Raw genomic sequence first — 16,774 nt, 5'->3', positions numbered from 1 at the left:
TAAAAGAGTTTCTTGAAAGTTGTTCTGGTTATATATATTTATATATATAAAAAAGCATGTTTTAGGCACACACATACATCAAAAATGAGTGTAGGAATCTCAACAACGGTGACAAACAGCATATTCAGAAATACAGAACAACTCTAAACATTAGAAAACAAACTACTAAAAGAAACGTAAAAAACAAAAATAGAATAGTAAGAATAGAGGAAATTACTGAAACAATTCAGCTAATAATTTATTCATGCCGCAATGCATCATGGGAGCCATGGATGAATTTTGATAGGTGGCACCCAGAATGCACTGCAACATGCTTTTTTTATTTTCACCATTGTTGAGATTCACAGGTTGATTCTTGATGTTTGCACGTCTAACGTGAGGACTCTTTTGAAAGATTTTTGAACAAACAACTTTTAAGAAATTCCTCAGATAGTATTTAAAATGCTGGAAATACTTTGTTGAAGAATAATAGGGCTGCAATAATCAACATTGTAACTTTAACTCAGTAATTCAGGAATAACAATAGTCTTTGCTTGTCCATCAGCTTTATAACTCAGTTATAACAGCCAGTTAAAATCTGACTTTAACATTTTAGGGGACAAGAGCCTAACTAAAGCAAACACTGACCACTATAATGGTGTCACTATAAAAATAGTTATTTTCGTCTTTGTTGATTCTGCACGTTAACATCAGGTCTCGTCAATAATGGTCAATCATCACTCAGTTAATCACTTAATTATCTCATTAACTTAAACTCTGCTTCAGTGTTAATTTAACACTCCTATTTTAACACTTTCACACTCTTGAGTGTGGTCTCAACATGTACTCCCAGCAGAGTTAATTTCACTTTAACTTTGCGTTCATTCATATTTCCAAATAAATATGTTAAAAAGCTGTTCAAAAGATCAAAACATATGTTTTTTGGTTGAATATGGGACAGTTTGAACCAATCTGGGCACGGGGTGGGACTAACCATCAACAATCATTCCTGTTTGGCTCAGAGGAATGAAATGCATTGGTTTCTTCTGACCAATCAATGTTGTCAAAATGTGATGATGTAATCACGTACATGGAGCCTCTGAATATCCAAATGAGAGAAGAGAGAATCTCCGCTTTACAGCACTTTTCAAATCAATTAGGATTAGCGGTTCAAAAGTTATTAAAGGTCCTATGACATGAAAATTTCATTTTCTGAGGTTTTTTAACATTGATATGAGTTCCCCTAGCCTGTATATGGTCCCCAAGTTTCTAGAAATTTGAATTGGTGTAAATTGAGATTTTTCTATCTTTCTCTGCCTTTGAGAAAATGGAAGCTCAAACGGGTTGATCTTGAATCTCCTCGTTGTGACGTTGTAACGAGAATTGTTACCTCCCCTTTCTCTGCTTTGCCCGCCCAAATAATTACATATAATTCAGTCACAATGTCACCATAGGCTTTACAAACAGACTTTTATGATATGGATTCGACAGCACCGGCACAAACAGTGAGTAACAGTGTTCATTAGGGGTGTAACGATACGCGTATTCGTATTGAACCGTTCGAACGGTTCATTGGACTAACTAATTATATTTGGAAAATAAATAAAAAATTGTGAAATATAATGATATGCGTTCAACAAGGTAGCCCAATAACCCAAACGACGTAACAGGCAACGCCCCTGACACCCCCGAAGAAGAAAAAAACACCAACTTATATGTTTATGTTAGGCTACTCAGTCAGGCTCTCGCTCACTCAGTACGCGCTGAGTGAGCGAACAGTTCATGCACGGTACGCGGTGGCCAATGCGTTTAACAGACCAGAAATAGAAGATCCTCCAACAGGTCTGGTGTTTGGGTGCACTTTACCAATCGATCGGGGCATCCAAACAAGCACGGAAATCAAAATGGACTAGTACTGTACTGTGTCGGAATTTCCTGAGCAGTACGATACAATTAACAGGCCTGCACGTTATTAGATAGAACTGTTAGAACGTATGCACGGGCAGTTTTGAAAACTCCACCTACTTTGCTCTTGGCATAGTGCAGCGCAAATCGCGTTGTATCTGGAAGGCAACGCTGAGCCAGGGTCCCGCGCCGTGCATACCGCGTCCTGTGTGAAAGACCCTTTAGCCATTTTGCAACGAGTCTTCAGCGCGTACTGAGTGAGCGAGCGCAAGGTTTTAAGAACATGCTTAATGTAATTGAGCCTCGTTACAATATTCCTTCACGAGCCCATTTCAGCCAGACCGTAATTCCTGCTTTGTTCCAAAAAACATAAGCCCTATAGAGAACCAATTGAGTAAAAACACACTCAATATAAAGAGTTATAGAGTTCCATATAAAAAGTTAAATCTTTGTATTTGTTCATAACTACTACAACAATATAACATTTTCATTTTCTTTTTATAAGGACCTTTTTGTTTTATACAGTATGTTGCTAAGAAAACACCATAGAAGATGGGTAAAGAATAGCTCCATCATTGTTCAATGTAAAAAAACAAAAAAACATACTTTGTTAGTTTTAATAAATATATATTTTTTAAATCAAGGAAATGTATCTGCCAATTTTTTATTTTTGCTGTATCTAAAACGTACCGAACCGAACCGAGACACCAGTGAATCGTATCGAACCGAAATGTGAATTTTGTGAACCGTTACACCCCTAGTGTTCATTAATGCCTGATCGATGATCAGTGATCTCTGATGTGTAGCTAATCATTCAAGTTCACACAGACTTTCTTTCTAAATCGTTTTATACTGTTTATGCATCAGTGAATCAAGCCAGTGACTAAACGATCAACTTCACGTTGTTTCTCTTAGTAGCATGAAACAAATCTGTTATTTAAATTGTGATTTAACTACAGAGAGCGATCAAAGAACGCTCACTTTTTTCCGGAGCTGTTACACATCGCGAGTATATCTGCACACTTGCCCAAACTGCCGTTACAATGAATGATGCTGTTATGCTGCACAACGGAGCTCTTACTGTATCCATGTGTTTGCTGTTAGCTGCAGTGAAAGCATTTTGTGAGAGAAAATGTGTTGCAATAATGACGAGATCACTGCATCCACGCGATAAACAGACTCTGTCTACTCAATGCTCATCACTGCAGCCTTTCATGTGATGGGGAAAAGATCGAAAAAATAATTATATAATCAACACTTCCACGATTCGTTAATCGTTAATCTCGACAGCTGTAATAGTAATATATATATTAGTGATTAGTAATATATTATATATATTCCGAAATGTAATATGCATTTCGAATGCAAAGATGTCAGCCAATCACAACAGTTGTGGTTTACTCGGAGTCTCACAGCAGACACACCCCTTCAAACAGAGCATTCAAGCCAGAGGGCTAATGTCAGGATATAAAAACTCTTTTTATTTCTAAATTTTAAATGTAAAAATCATACTAACAATATAAATACACCTAAGGAATCATTAAAAAGCATTTAAAGAAAAGGAAATAATCCATGTCATGGGACCTTTAAGTATCTAAGAACAACAGTTATCTTTAGCCGTGGGCAGCTGTCTCGGTCTTTGAGGGTTAATGTCAGTGTAGGCCTTTAAACAGATTAGCATCTCCATAGACATATTACTACAAACAAAAAAACAGCAGAAGCCACCAGAGGTCAAAATGTTGGACTTTTTGATACTCTTAATGAAGGTACTGGGATTGTGTTCTGTGATTGACAGACAGGCCATGTTTCATGATCGATGCAACATCATACAAAAACTAGAACAAGCATCTATGAACTGCAAGTGTGTGGTGTTGGTTTTCTTTACAGGAAATGAGAGCTGAAATCAGAAGTCCGGTTGCAGAGCAGTACAGTTTTGTCCAAAAGTTATCTTACAATAACTAACTTTAATACTTTGACGAATGTTTCAACATTTAACGTTCTGGAGAAGCTGTTTTTGTAAAAACCTTTCATTGATTGTTTATGGATAGAGAGGTATAGGGAAGTAATTGTATTTTGTGAACAAATGTAGTTAGAGATGTATAAATTAGTTGTTTTTTGTTTGTTATTTTGGACGTCGGCTCCTGAAGCTAAAATTCCCTAGTTGTAAAACCATTGTGCTCGTTAAAATACTGCTAATTCATTTTATTTATTTTTTAACAATTCTTCTGTGTTGTACTCTTTCATGTTGCACCTTTACCCTAGATGGGGCGTAGCAATACTGAATATAAGGAATGAGGCTTTTTGCCCCCCACTCTCTGCTGTAGCTGTACTTTGACTTTGACCCGGGAGGCAGCGAGGGGGAGAAAGAGAAGCAGGAGGGAGGGACAAGAGCATGGAGGGAAAGGAGAAACAAACAGGGCTTGTGCTCTTTTTCAGGGCTGTGAGCGAGGAGCCTGGGAACGTGGAGCAGTTTGGCCAGCCTGATAGAAATATCCTGAGTTGAAATGTAAACAGGTCTGATCTCTGATCTACCCGGAGAGCCCCGGATCTGACCTGGCATTCCACCCAGGGGTTCAACACTGACATCAGGACCCCACTTTCTTATTTCCTGGACTGGATGCTGACCCCTTAATTTTTAACTGCACCATGCTAAGGCTGCATTACATTTCTACGCCATTAAAAAATAATTTTGATCTGAAAACTGTCATGTAAACTGTTCAGATTGAAATGATCAGGGATCTACAGTACATGCAGATTGGCAGGTGCTAAACACAGGAAGAAACGGCAAAGTTTGACAATCTTTACCATCTATAATTGTCAGCTCTCCTTTTGTTTAGGAATAATAGCATCAATCTTTCTCCTATTACCTCCAATTGTGTGTGAAAACCATTTAAAATCACTAACTATATCTATCATTCTATATCTATCTAGTGCATATGTATCATTAAATGCAGATGTTATTGGTTAGAGCATGACAAAACTTTGATAATAGATTTAATCTGATGTTGTTTACAGTTAAATTATGTAATGATGTAAAGTGAAAGGGTAAGTGATTACACAGGGGACTGTGGATATTTGAGTCATATTGTTCATTTATGCAACTCCCACGTACTGTATGCAGAACTGAACATTCACAAAGACATATTTTGTGGGATTGGGGGTTTTGTGGGTTGTTGTTTTTGCAGGAAAGAGCCACAGATTTTTATCATCCACTCAGGGCCCTTGCATACACACCTGAGGATGCAGTTTCCCACAGGGGTTGGATTTCAGGTGAGTTCTACAGAGCACAAGACTTGTCGAAAGATATAGTGAACCACCCCCTCAAACACTTCACCTCTTTATTCTGCTCTGTTTTATTTAGGTGGGCAGGAAAAACCTGACAGACATCAGAGTGCTCTGTGTGCTTTCTGTGCTAAATACTAAGCTTAAATGTGTCTTACAAATTCACAACCACTTGCTGGTGCGAAGAAAAGTCAACACAGCTCTTCCCCACTCTGCATTCCGACAGGAATATTCCCCACACTGCATTAGAAATAAATTATTATTAAATATAATAATACTTAAATTAAGTATGCAGCAACTAATATATATATATACACACAGGTGCTGGTCATATAATTAGAATATCATCAAGTGCATTTATTTCAGTAATTCCATTTCAAAAATTAAAACTTGTATATTATATCCATTCATTATATTCATTCATTACACACAGACTGATATATTTCAAATGATTATTTATTTTAATTTAGATTTTTATAACTGATAACTAAGGAAAATCCGAATTCAGTGTCTCAGAAAATTAGACTATTGTGAAAAGGTTGAATATTGAAGACACCTGGTGCCACACTCTAATCAGCTAATTCACTCAAAACACCTGCAGAGCCTTTAAATGGTCTCTCAGTCTAGTTCTGTAGACTACACAATCATGGGGAAGACTGCTGAGTTGACAGTTGTCCAAAAGACGACCATTGACACCTTGCACAAGGAGGACAAGACACAAAAGGTCATTGCAAAAGAGGCTGGCTGTTCACAGAGCTCTGTGTCCAAGCACATTAATAGAGAGGAGAAGTGAAGGAAAAGATGTGGTAGAAAAAAAAAGCATTGTGTAAAAGCAATAGGGATAACCGCACCCTAGAGAGGATTGTGAAACAAAGCCCATTCAAAAATGTGGGGGAGATTCACAAAGAGTGGACTGCAGCTGGAGTCAGTGCTTCAAGAACCACTACACACAGACGTATGAAAGACATGGTTTTCAGCTTCGCATTCCTTGTGTCAAGACACTCTTGAACTACAGACAGCATCAGAAGCGTTTCGCTTCAAAAAGGACTGCACTGCTGCTGAGTGGTTCAAAGATGATGTTTTCTTTTATTTTAAACTGTAGTCAAAACTCTGTAAAATGAACAGTATCTGTAAATTAACAAATTAGCTGTTATTTTAAGTTACATTAATAATAGTGTAATAGTAACAATAGTGTTCTTGTGGCTCAAGTGGTAGAGCATTGCATTAGTGGCACAAGGTTGTGGGTCCAATTCCCAGGGAACACAAGTTGTTATCCTGAATGCACTGAAAGTCGCTTTGGATAAAAAGTGTCTTTTAAATGCATGAATTTAATTTAACAATACATTACAGTAATTCATTTTCTTTCTTTTTTTCTTTTTTTTTTTGTAGAGAAATAGTGTTTCTTGTTTTTTCTTTTTCTTAAATTACATACAAAGGTATGTAAAATTACAGAAATAATCTGTAATTAAACAGTAAAAGAAAAATCTCCAAAATCGTAAATGGTGGCCAAAAAAAAGTAACCACAAAAACACAATGGTAACTACAAAAACTTACAAAATTTATGCATTATAAAAAATATTTTAAATGTCAAACAAAACAGCATTAAACACTAATAGGTCTTTCCCTTTCCCAATGAAAACAAAAAAAAAAATCACTTAATTTCAACATTTATTTTCCTTATCCAGTCCCATGCAAAGCATGCTGGGAACTAGAACTGCCTGTCTAATTCATTTATTATTTTCTTAAAAACGGTCAAATGAATGGCAGCAGCTGCCAAACAAAACAAAACAAACAACAAAAACATAAAATTGAAGTATATCCTAATTTGGATAAACCACAGAGGTGGGTAGTCCAGGGGTCAGAAAGTATTCGTCCTGCCAAATGTTTATTGCACCAATGAACTCAACAGCTGATTTCATCAGAGGAGAACCAATTAATTCCTTTCAAGTCACAAGCAAGTCTCAAGTCAAATCCCAAGTCCTCAAAGAGTTAAAGTTAATGAGATAATTAAGTGACTAATTAAATGATGATTGTGCATTAGTGATGAACCCCTGCTGTTATTTAGAATTACAGAGGATCAGTTGTGTATGTTTTATTGGTTAAAATTATGCCACCATCATGGAGATAAGTGTTTGCTTTAGTTGGGCTTTTGACCCTTTTAATAACTCAAAGTAACATGATTCTAAACAATTACAATATTATTTCACAGCAAACATTTAAGCATTTGTGTATTGCTGAATAACAAGCTTGAGATAGCAGATTATATCACACTTTTTTTCTTTTAACATTTGAATGATCATCATGAAGTTGTCTTTGGTTTATCGGTTGCTTTCAGCTTTACAGAATTGTGATGAAAGTCATACTGCTTAAATATTGGGAGAAAAAAAGAATTATCAGCACAGGATTTAGACATGAAAACTTATCATATGTTCCTCACCAGTGGTGACAATATTGTCTGTTCAATGTCTCCAATAATTTGTGCTTTTAGTCATTTAATGTGTATATATGTTGAAAGCATTGAATCGCTATAGATACGCGATTTCATTCGATTCTTAGCGTTTTAAAAAGATTACTGCCCGAAATCATATATATATATATATATATATATATATATATATATATATATATATACACACATATATGCATTTTAAATATATGGCGAATAGCTATAATTATTAGTTTAATCCTCAGACATTTGGTAACTGTAACTTACCTTGATAGTACTTGGTAAAAAGATGTCATTAAATAGTTTTTTTTAGATATTTTACATGTTTTCAACAGCCTAGAAGTTTTTTTTTTTGTTTTTTGTTTAATCGTTTCCCTTGTTTTACTATAATAAAATAAAACTCTGAATTTAGGTAACAGAGGCTGATACTACATGCTGAGGGGGTGATGTTTACCAACAGCCATTATGTTGTGCAAATGGAGGTAGGGATGTATATGGCGAATGGTTTCAGCACTCTTCAAAGCCCCAGTCATGTCTCAGACTGTGAATAAAACATGAGGTATACACAAGGCGCACCTCACAAAGAAACCACTAGGAGAGCCAGCGTGGATGAGGAGGGAATGCTTTTGATTTAAGAAGCATGAGCAATCCTACTTGAGTTTCTGAAAAAACTCTAGTTATCTCTCAATCTTCCACTTGTATAATTTTATCTTGTTTTATAGGTCACATTTAATGCGTATAATGCATTTGTTGCTGCACGTAACTGAGATTAAAATGATCAACAAGCCCTCTATCCTTCAAAATACTCAACCGCAATCTATCTGCTGCCTGTCGAATGCATGACACACACAGAAAATGGTCCGGTCCGTCTGGAAACAATGTCATCTTTATGAAGTATCAGGTAAATAAAATGAGTGCTTTTGAGAATTGTCTCATTGGTTTGGATGGCGATTGCCAGATTATTGATATCAAATCTTTAAAGGGGGGGGGGGGGTGAAATGCTATTTCATGTATACTGAGTTTTTTACACTGTTAAAGAGTTGGATTCCCATGCTAAACATGGACAAAGTTTCAAAAATTAAGTTGTACGTTTGAAGGAGTATTTCTGTTCCAAAAATACCTCTTCCGGTTTGTCACAAGTTTCGGAAAGTTTTTTTCGAGTATGGCTCTGTGTGACGTAAGATGGAGCGGAATTTCCTTATATGGGTCCTGAGGCACTTCTGCCGGAAGAGCGCGCTCCCGTATAGCAGAGCACTGAGAGCACAACAGACTTCACTGATCAGAGCGAGAGACTGAAATGTCACAAAAGAAGTGTGTTTTTGGTTGCCAGGGCAAGACAACCCTGCACAGATTACCAAAAAAAAAAAAAAAAACAGCATTAAGGGACCAGTGGATGGAGTTTATTTTTACAGAGCATCAACGGAGTTGTGCAAGTGTTTTTGTTTGTTCCCTGCATTTCAAAGATGCTTGTTTTACAAACAAGGCCCAGTTTGACGCCGGATTTGCACATCGTTTATTTCTTAAGGATAATGCAGTCCCAACGAAAAAGGGTCACGATCGTGTGTTGGAACCGCAGGCGGTGATTAAAACTGATTAAAATATCTTAGTGTTGATAACTTAGCTATAGGAGTGTAAGCACATCAAGTAAACAACATACGATGTTGTCATCAAACTGCACTTTCCACATGTACAGCTTAAAAAAAAAAAAAAAAAAGACGAAATAAAGTGGAACTTAAGTCATTTTCCAAAACCGCTAAGCAAATATATACCGTTTCAATACATACTAGGGCTGTGCAAAAAATCGAATGCGATTTCCATGCACCTCAGATCAGTAAAGACGCTCCTGTGATTAGTAGTATATCTCCAGCATGTGCATTCAGATCAGGGTTGCCAGGTTTTCACAACAAATCCTGCCCAGTTGCTTCTTAAAACTAGTCCAAAACTAGCCCAATCGCGTTTCCGGGAGGTTCCCCGATAAAAATTGCTTCCCGGGGTTAAAATATTCATTTTTGGGAAGGGTTTCCCTGGTAAAAAGGGGCTAAATATCACGTAATTGGTATTGGGATTGCTTCAAACCGCAGACATGAAAACAACCGCAGACTTGGCAACACTGGTTCAGGTGGAGCGGCAGTTACTACACAGAGCCGTAGTCTACCGACAGCTAACGCAAAATCGCTTTCAAAATCGACAAAGAATCGCTTGCGATTTTAACATCGATTTTGTGTAGATTGTCAGTGAATTACGGCTCTGTGTAGTAAATGCCAACCAGTGTTGCCAAGTCTGTGGTGGTTGTTTTTCATGTCCGCGGGTCACAGCGACCCCAATACAAATAATGTGATATTTAGCCCCCAAAATTCGAATTTTACCAAGGCAACCCTGCTAAAAAGCTAATAAAAAAATAATAATAATAATTATCGATTTTCAAATATTGCACCTGTCAAACATAATCTATTTCGCCGTCAATACTTTTGACGGTGTCCTTTATCAGTAGCTGAGGTGTAGGTGTGTAGAAAAAAGTATATATTGTTGTAATGAAGACATGAGCCTGGTCTGTCAACGGTCTCCCTCTACAGCAGCAGCGCGCCAGCGCCGCGTCAGGCACGCTTCTGGTGTGTAAAGACACAGAATCCGCCACGCTTCTGGGACGCTTCAGACATGCGGCGCTCACGCCACGCAGCCAGTGTGTCACCGGCCATACTTCTAATTACAGGAGCTTCTTTACTGATGAGATGTACATGAATATCGCATTCGATTTTTTGCACAGCACTAACATAGAGACGTCGTTGCTGACGCTGCTCTTGTTAAATTTCAGCCTCTGGATCTGATTCTGGATCATAAATATACGCTTAATCTGACTGTTAGCCATGGTTTGTTTTGGATGATGATGGTTTTTTCCTCACGGTAATGCCACAGCTTCCAAACGCTCTCAACGCAAAAGCCTACTCGCGCTCGTGATTCTTTAGCTCCGCCCAGACGTCACGCCTCCAGGCGCTCGTGTTTTTCCAGGAAAAATCGGTACAGACTATCTTTCTCTTATGAACATAATAAAACTAAAGACTTTTTGGAGTTACGAAGGATGCAGTACTACTCTATAGGTACTCAAGATTAACAGGATATTGAGTGAAAACGAGCATTTCACCCCCCCTTTAAAAGACACTAAAGAGTTTCACAAAATCACCCCAGAAGCAAAACAAACTTTGGTTGCTGAATTGACATGTCAGTCAGAAAAACACGTCCTGTCAAAGTGGACAGTTCTTATGCTGACAGTGAAAAATGTGTACCTATCCTTGACTTTCTAACCAATTGTTTATGCTTTCTGACCAAACGTGTGTGCTCATCTAATTCATTGTCATTTCAGCATGAATATCAACCATGGGAAAAACTGTCTAGGGACCCATTCATATTCCACAGATAGATTTACTGGGCTTCAAGTGGCCTCCAATGAGCTGGACTGATTGTTCCACATTCAGGTGTAGTGAATTGAAGCCACCTTCAGCTTCAATATAGCCAAGTAACACCAGGAAACACGTTGGCATTTCCTTCTTCCACCTATTGAGTAATGCCTGCCTCTCATTCTTAATTATGCCCAATTATGTTGCTACATCCTTAAACATTGTTTTAGAGGTTTAGTCTTTCCAAAAAGCATTGCTTAAAGGGACAATTCACTCAAAAATAAATACATCATTTACTCACCATCATGCTTTTCCAAATTCACATGGCTTTCAATCTTCTACTTAACACTTAAGATGTTTTGAAGAAATGTTTTTGTCCAAAATTCACAGTCAAATTCAAAAGCAAGAATTAGTTTGATTATGAACTCATGATTCTGAGCCGAAGGGGGAAAGAGAAACAATGAGGAGTTGATATTTCTTAATATCAATGATCATTTTTTCCCACCAAATTTTTCCCCACAAAAAAGGTCATCACTGTTTGCAAACACTGAAATTGGTCTTTCTCTGTTAAAATAAATTATACTTCAGTATACTTTTAAAAAGGATACTTATTAAGAAAATTATATTGTTAAAACTTTTTTTTTTTTTGGTCACATTTGTAAGGATGAAGATGCAACTTAGTAAAATATATTAACTTTAAATGTTAAAATGTAAAAAAAAAATTAAAAAAAGTTACAATTAAGTGTTTTGCGTTAGTATGCTAGTTAACATCATAATAAGTGTACTTCTATAAGGACGACAAAATATTATTAAAAAATAATTCTTGAAAATTAAAAAGTAAAACATTTAATGAAACATGCATTTAAGAAACCTTGTCATGAAAGTGTCTCTGTTTAAAGGGGTCATATGAAGCAATTTCTCCTTTCTCTTGGGAGTGTTACAAGCTCTTGGTGCTTGAAGAAGATCTGAAAAGTTGTAAAGACTAAAGTCTCAAATCCAAATAAATATTCTTTATAAAGGTTAAGAGTCAACCACGCCTATCTAAAACGGCTCATTCTAACACGCCACCACGTCTACGTCCCGATGTGGGAAGATAACGCATAACGCCACCCAAATGTTCACGCAAAGAAAGAAGGGGTAACTTTTATTATCTCTTTTGCCGCTGGCGACATGTCGTGGAGATGCAGTGTGTTTCATGGTGAAAGAGAAACTAAACACTGTTCCAGAACATTTCAACCCAAATATTCAGATGTGTGCTGCGCATTTTACAGAGGACAAGGTCTATTTCCTCTGAGAGTAACCTACAATGTTTGTGGTTTCTCCAATCACAAATGCAGACATGGTTTTATGTTTACACCTCGCCTTTCAGAACGATGAGCTTTGTAAAAATAGAAGAAACAATAATGTACGGTTTTGGAAAACAAAACAAGAGAGGTTGTTTTTTTTTTTTACTTTAAACCACATAAACACAATGCATTACACCGAACACACATATAATTATTATTTTTAGCAACGCCATATGATCCCTTTAAGTGCATTTAAGTGGCCTTTTATTTAATTAATATTAATATCTGAAAGCACAATTTTTCATACATACTTTTAAGATATAAAGTAAACTACAAGTGCGCATTCAATACAATGCACTTATTTATCACAAAGGGACTGATGAAACGTAATTGTGAAGTCCTGAATGAACAGTGCATCATTAAAGTCTAGGGCTGGGCGACATGACCAAAATCTTACATCACGATATGATTATTTCTTTGTCTTTATGACATCAAAAATGTTGATACTATAGAAATTTCATAATTATTGTCACCAGTCAAGAGCAGTGAGAGATTTACTCTCTTTTCTTTTTTGATTAACATAAATGACAGGCAGCAGGAATATTAGACTGCTGTCAGTTTAGGAGCTGTCCAGATCCAGTATACTTTTCTTTCTCAACTGTTTGCTTTCACAACAGAACTAAATGACTACGTTTATGAGGATACTTGCAAAAATGGGCATATTGACACCTAAAAGTGTGTTATTATAAAAGACCCGCTCTCTATGACCACTGTTTTCTCATGCACACACCTTTCAGACAGTCTCTCAGACAGCGTGCGTATATATATAGCCAAATAAGAGCTCTTTTGCTGCTGATTGTGTTTCTATGGCTTAAAAATCACTTGTTTTTAAACCACAAAAACAGTGCGTTTTAATGACCACATACAGTAGCACAGCAACATATCATGAGCATTTAAACATTATAGACATTATAGACAAAATCTCCACTAGTTGATGCATTTCTACCAGTCAGTCATGTATATCACCCACCCCTATTAAAGACTACTTGACATAAACGGGGCTTAACAGAGGCTGGTCTCTTTAGATAAGCAAACAGAGCATTCATACTGTAAAACCTCATTTTCTCTTCCATGAGAGGATGTTCCACAATCCCCCTATATGTTCCCAAGTCAGTCATAACTCTAAAATTAGGAAAAAACTTGTTCATCCATAAGCTCGTAACACTTAATTACTGACCATTCCTCTGACAATCGTGTTTTCAAGGGCTGTTTGAATTGAAGTAAACCAAACCAGGAAATGTATTAAATAACTCTAAACATTTAGATGCAGGCTGCACGCTTCAAACGACTTTATGGGAAAACCATCATTCAAGAAGGTGTTTTGAGAGCAATTTATAAAACCTTTTATAATAGAGCATGACAACAATGCATTGTATGGAACAAAACACAAGGCCATTCATGCAGTGATTGCAAGATTTCATCATCAATCAATTTCTCCTTGTGCCATCGGTAGGGCTGCATGATAAATCGCATGCGATATTTAATGTGCATCTTGTCAGTAAAGCCGGTTCTGTAATCAGTGTTAAATCTCCATCACCTGCACGCTTTCATATGGAGCAACTCAACTACACAGAGCCGTTGTTCACTAACAAGCTGCGCAAAACAATATGATAAAATAAATTATGATCGTGTTTTCGCGCAGCTTGACAGTAAACAATGGCTCTGTGAACACTTTCAAAATTGGCAAAGCTGAAAGGAAAACCTGACCCCTTACCTTATGATTTTGTATTTTGAAAGAATATCCCTATGATAAACTAGACATAAACTGTCTAGATAAACAAAAAAGACAAATTCCAAAACATTCTATAAATCAGATTTATCATGCTATATCCCTAAATGGCTACAAAATGTGCTCTCTTAACAGAGGGTTTCAGAATTACTGCAAAGCGATCATCTGAGTCTATGAGCAAAGACACTAAACAGATGAATCAACATCAAGTGGTGTTAAACAGTCGAATCCCAAGAGGCAAATATAAGGATGGAGAACAAAGACCCAGAACTGACCTGTTGACCGCAAGTGTTTCCGTCCGTCACAAAAGCTGAGGCTACAGTACAAAACTGTTTTTTTTTTTTTTTTTTTCTATGAAACTTTCTTTCTTAATGACCAATATTTGTGAAAATATGCATACGATAAAATATTCGGAAACTTAAGCAACAATTAGAGGAATAGTTCACCCAAAAATGAAAATTTGCTGAAAATGTGCTCGTGCTCAGGCCATCCAATATGTAGGTGATTTTATTTCTTTATTGGAAACTGATTTGAAGAAATTTAGCATTGCATCACTTGCTCACCAGTGGACCTTCTCCAGTGAATGGGTGCCGTCAGAATGAGTCACCTTTGAATGAGAGTCCAAACAGCTGATAAAAACATCACAATAATCCACACCACTCTAGTCCATCAGTTAACATCTGGAGTAGACAAAACCTGTGTGTTCGTAAGAAACAAATCCATCAAACTGTCCATAATCCATTAAAGACACTTAGTCCAGCAAAAAAAAAATCCCATCCCCTGTTCCACCCATATTTTTTTAGAACCGTTTTGTACTATCAGGCAAAAAAATATTTCGCTGGAGAAAGGAATGTTATGGATAAAGGACTTGTATTTAAGTTTTCAGCAATGGATTAAAATTGTCAAACAGATGTATTTGTTTATTACACACATTAAACATTTGTCTTCACAAGATGTTCTATTAATGGACTGTGATTGACTGGCTTAGTTTGAATAACTTGTGGATTATTGTGATGTTTTTATCAGCTGTCTGTACTCTTTCTGACGGCACCCATTCACTGCAGAGGTTCCATTGGTGAGCAAATGATGTAATGTTTTGCTTGAAACTTGTGTGTATTCTATCTTTCTTCAAATAAATGTTTTGTGGTTTGGTATGTTATCCAATTGTATCCAATGCAGTGGCATTCTATAATTTCCTAATGTGACTTATGAGGGAAAATGGAGGGACTGTACTGTATAATCTGCATTGGTGAAAAATCAGATGTCACTGAATCACCACCTCTTGTTAAGTTCAATTTTGTTTTGTTCTATTTTTTTAAAAGACCTTTAAAGAATCATGTGCCTGCCTGCAGGGCCCTTTTTAATTAAACAGACGCCCCCATATCTCCCTTACACACCCATATTAATCACATCATATCAGTGTGTTGATGTCATTCTCTGGGAAATTGTTCTGACACGTGCCCCCATTTGAATTAGATTATAAAATCTATTATGTGTGCACACTTAATGCCACCCATAATACTTACTGCTATTTGAGAAGAAATTTTAGATTCCGCCTCCGACAAACTGTGGGCTTTATGTTCACCGTTCACTCTGCTGAATCCAGGAGGCTGCTGAGAGGCCGATCTATTGCCCCTGTTCTTCCTGTTCACAGGGCCCTGATGGACGATGCTCAAGAGATGGAGTGTGCTCTCATGTTCCCGGTCCAAACTTTCCGCCTGTCCGCGCACATAGCGGTGCTCACAGGTGGAGTGATGGCGCCGGCACAGCTCTATTCTGGCACGCAAGCGCTCCACTATGGCACTGTGGAGCTGAGGAACGGCTGATCCCCTTGAAGTGGTGATTGGTGTGACTGATCCTCCCATCCCGACTCCCAACATGGGTGCAAAACCACTTGGGTTGGTCTGGGTCGGAGCTGCCTCTCCCATGACCTTTGGTTCCCTTTGTTAACCCTTTAATGGCAACACCCAGAAAAACAAGGGGAATTATTAATTTATTTAATTTATTTGGGCAATAAAAACACGTTTTACTTTGTTCATTTTTTAACATGGAATTAATCGATTTGCTCAAAAATGTACCCTGGAAACCAAAGATTATGTTCTCAGCTGTTCTCAGGAATAATACTGTGATAGCTTGATACATGCCACCTCTAAAAATATGTTTTATAAATATTAATCTAAACAAAATTATTTATTTAAGTGAAAATCAGTGATATTAATGCAGAACTTCTATCTTTAATGGACATCTACATTTTTGTAAGCAGTTGATGTGTTATATTCAGCAAACCTATATATATATATATATATATATATATATATATATATATATATATATATATATATATATATATATGCTTGCCTTGAAAAAAAAATCTTGAAAAAACGATATAGAGCTCAGGCGCTTATAAGCTATCCCAAAAATTTAGCAAGGCAATGTTAAGACCACATAATTTTTTTTTAATTGATTGACGTTAAAACGTCCCAAATAATGCTTTTGTTTGATTTAAGTTGGCCCTAGAGAGAACGTTCTTAAAGCAACGTTGTTTGATTTGTTAAACAATATGTTGTAACCTGATCGCAAAGTCGTCTTCATTAAAGTGCGTCCTGATAAACGGTTTTTAAAAGTTGTTACAAATGTCTTTTTTGGCAACGGTTGCGCAAAGGCTGACTGTCAGTGCTAATTAGTTACTACAAAG

At 36.9% G+C, this 16,774-nt stretch overlaps 1 protein-coding gene across 1 annotated transcript in view; it reads right to left on the bottom strand.

Annotated features, from left to right (window-relative positions):
• The window catches only part of LOC128028691 (mastermind-like protein 2), an 89,680-nt gene that overhangs the window by 72,156 nt on the left and 750 nt on the right, over window positions 1–16,774 (bottom strand). Inside the window, exon 2 of the mRNA XM_052615980.1 lies at window positions 15,606–16,031. Within this exon, the coding sequence (XP_052471940.1) occupies window positions 15,606–16,007 (402 nt within the window). The 5' untranslated portion in view covers window positions 16,008–16,031. The remainder of the gene's footprint in view (window positions 1–15,605; window positions 16,032–16,774) is intronic.

This window comes from Carassius gibelio, chromosome A15 (assembly GCF_023724105.1).
Source record: "Carassius gibelio isolate Cgi1373 ecotype wild population from Czech Republic chromosome A15, carGib1.2-hapl.c, whole genome shotgun sequence".
Lineage (NCBI taxonomy): Eukaryota > Metazoa > Chordata > Actinopteri > Cypriniformes > Cyprinidae > Carassius > Carassius gibelio.
This window is presented reverse-complemented; position numbering and strand designations above follow the sequence as displayed.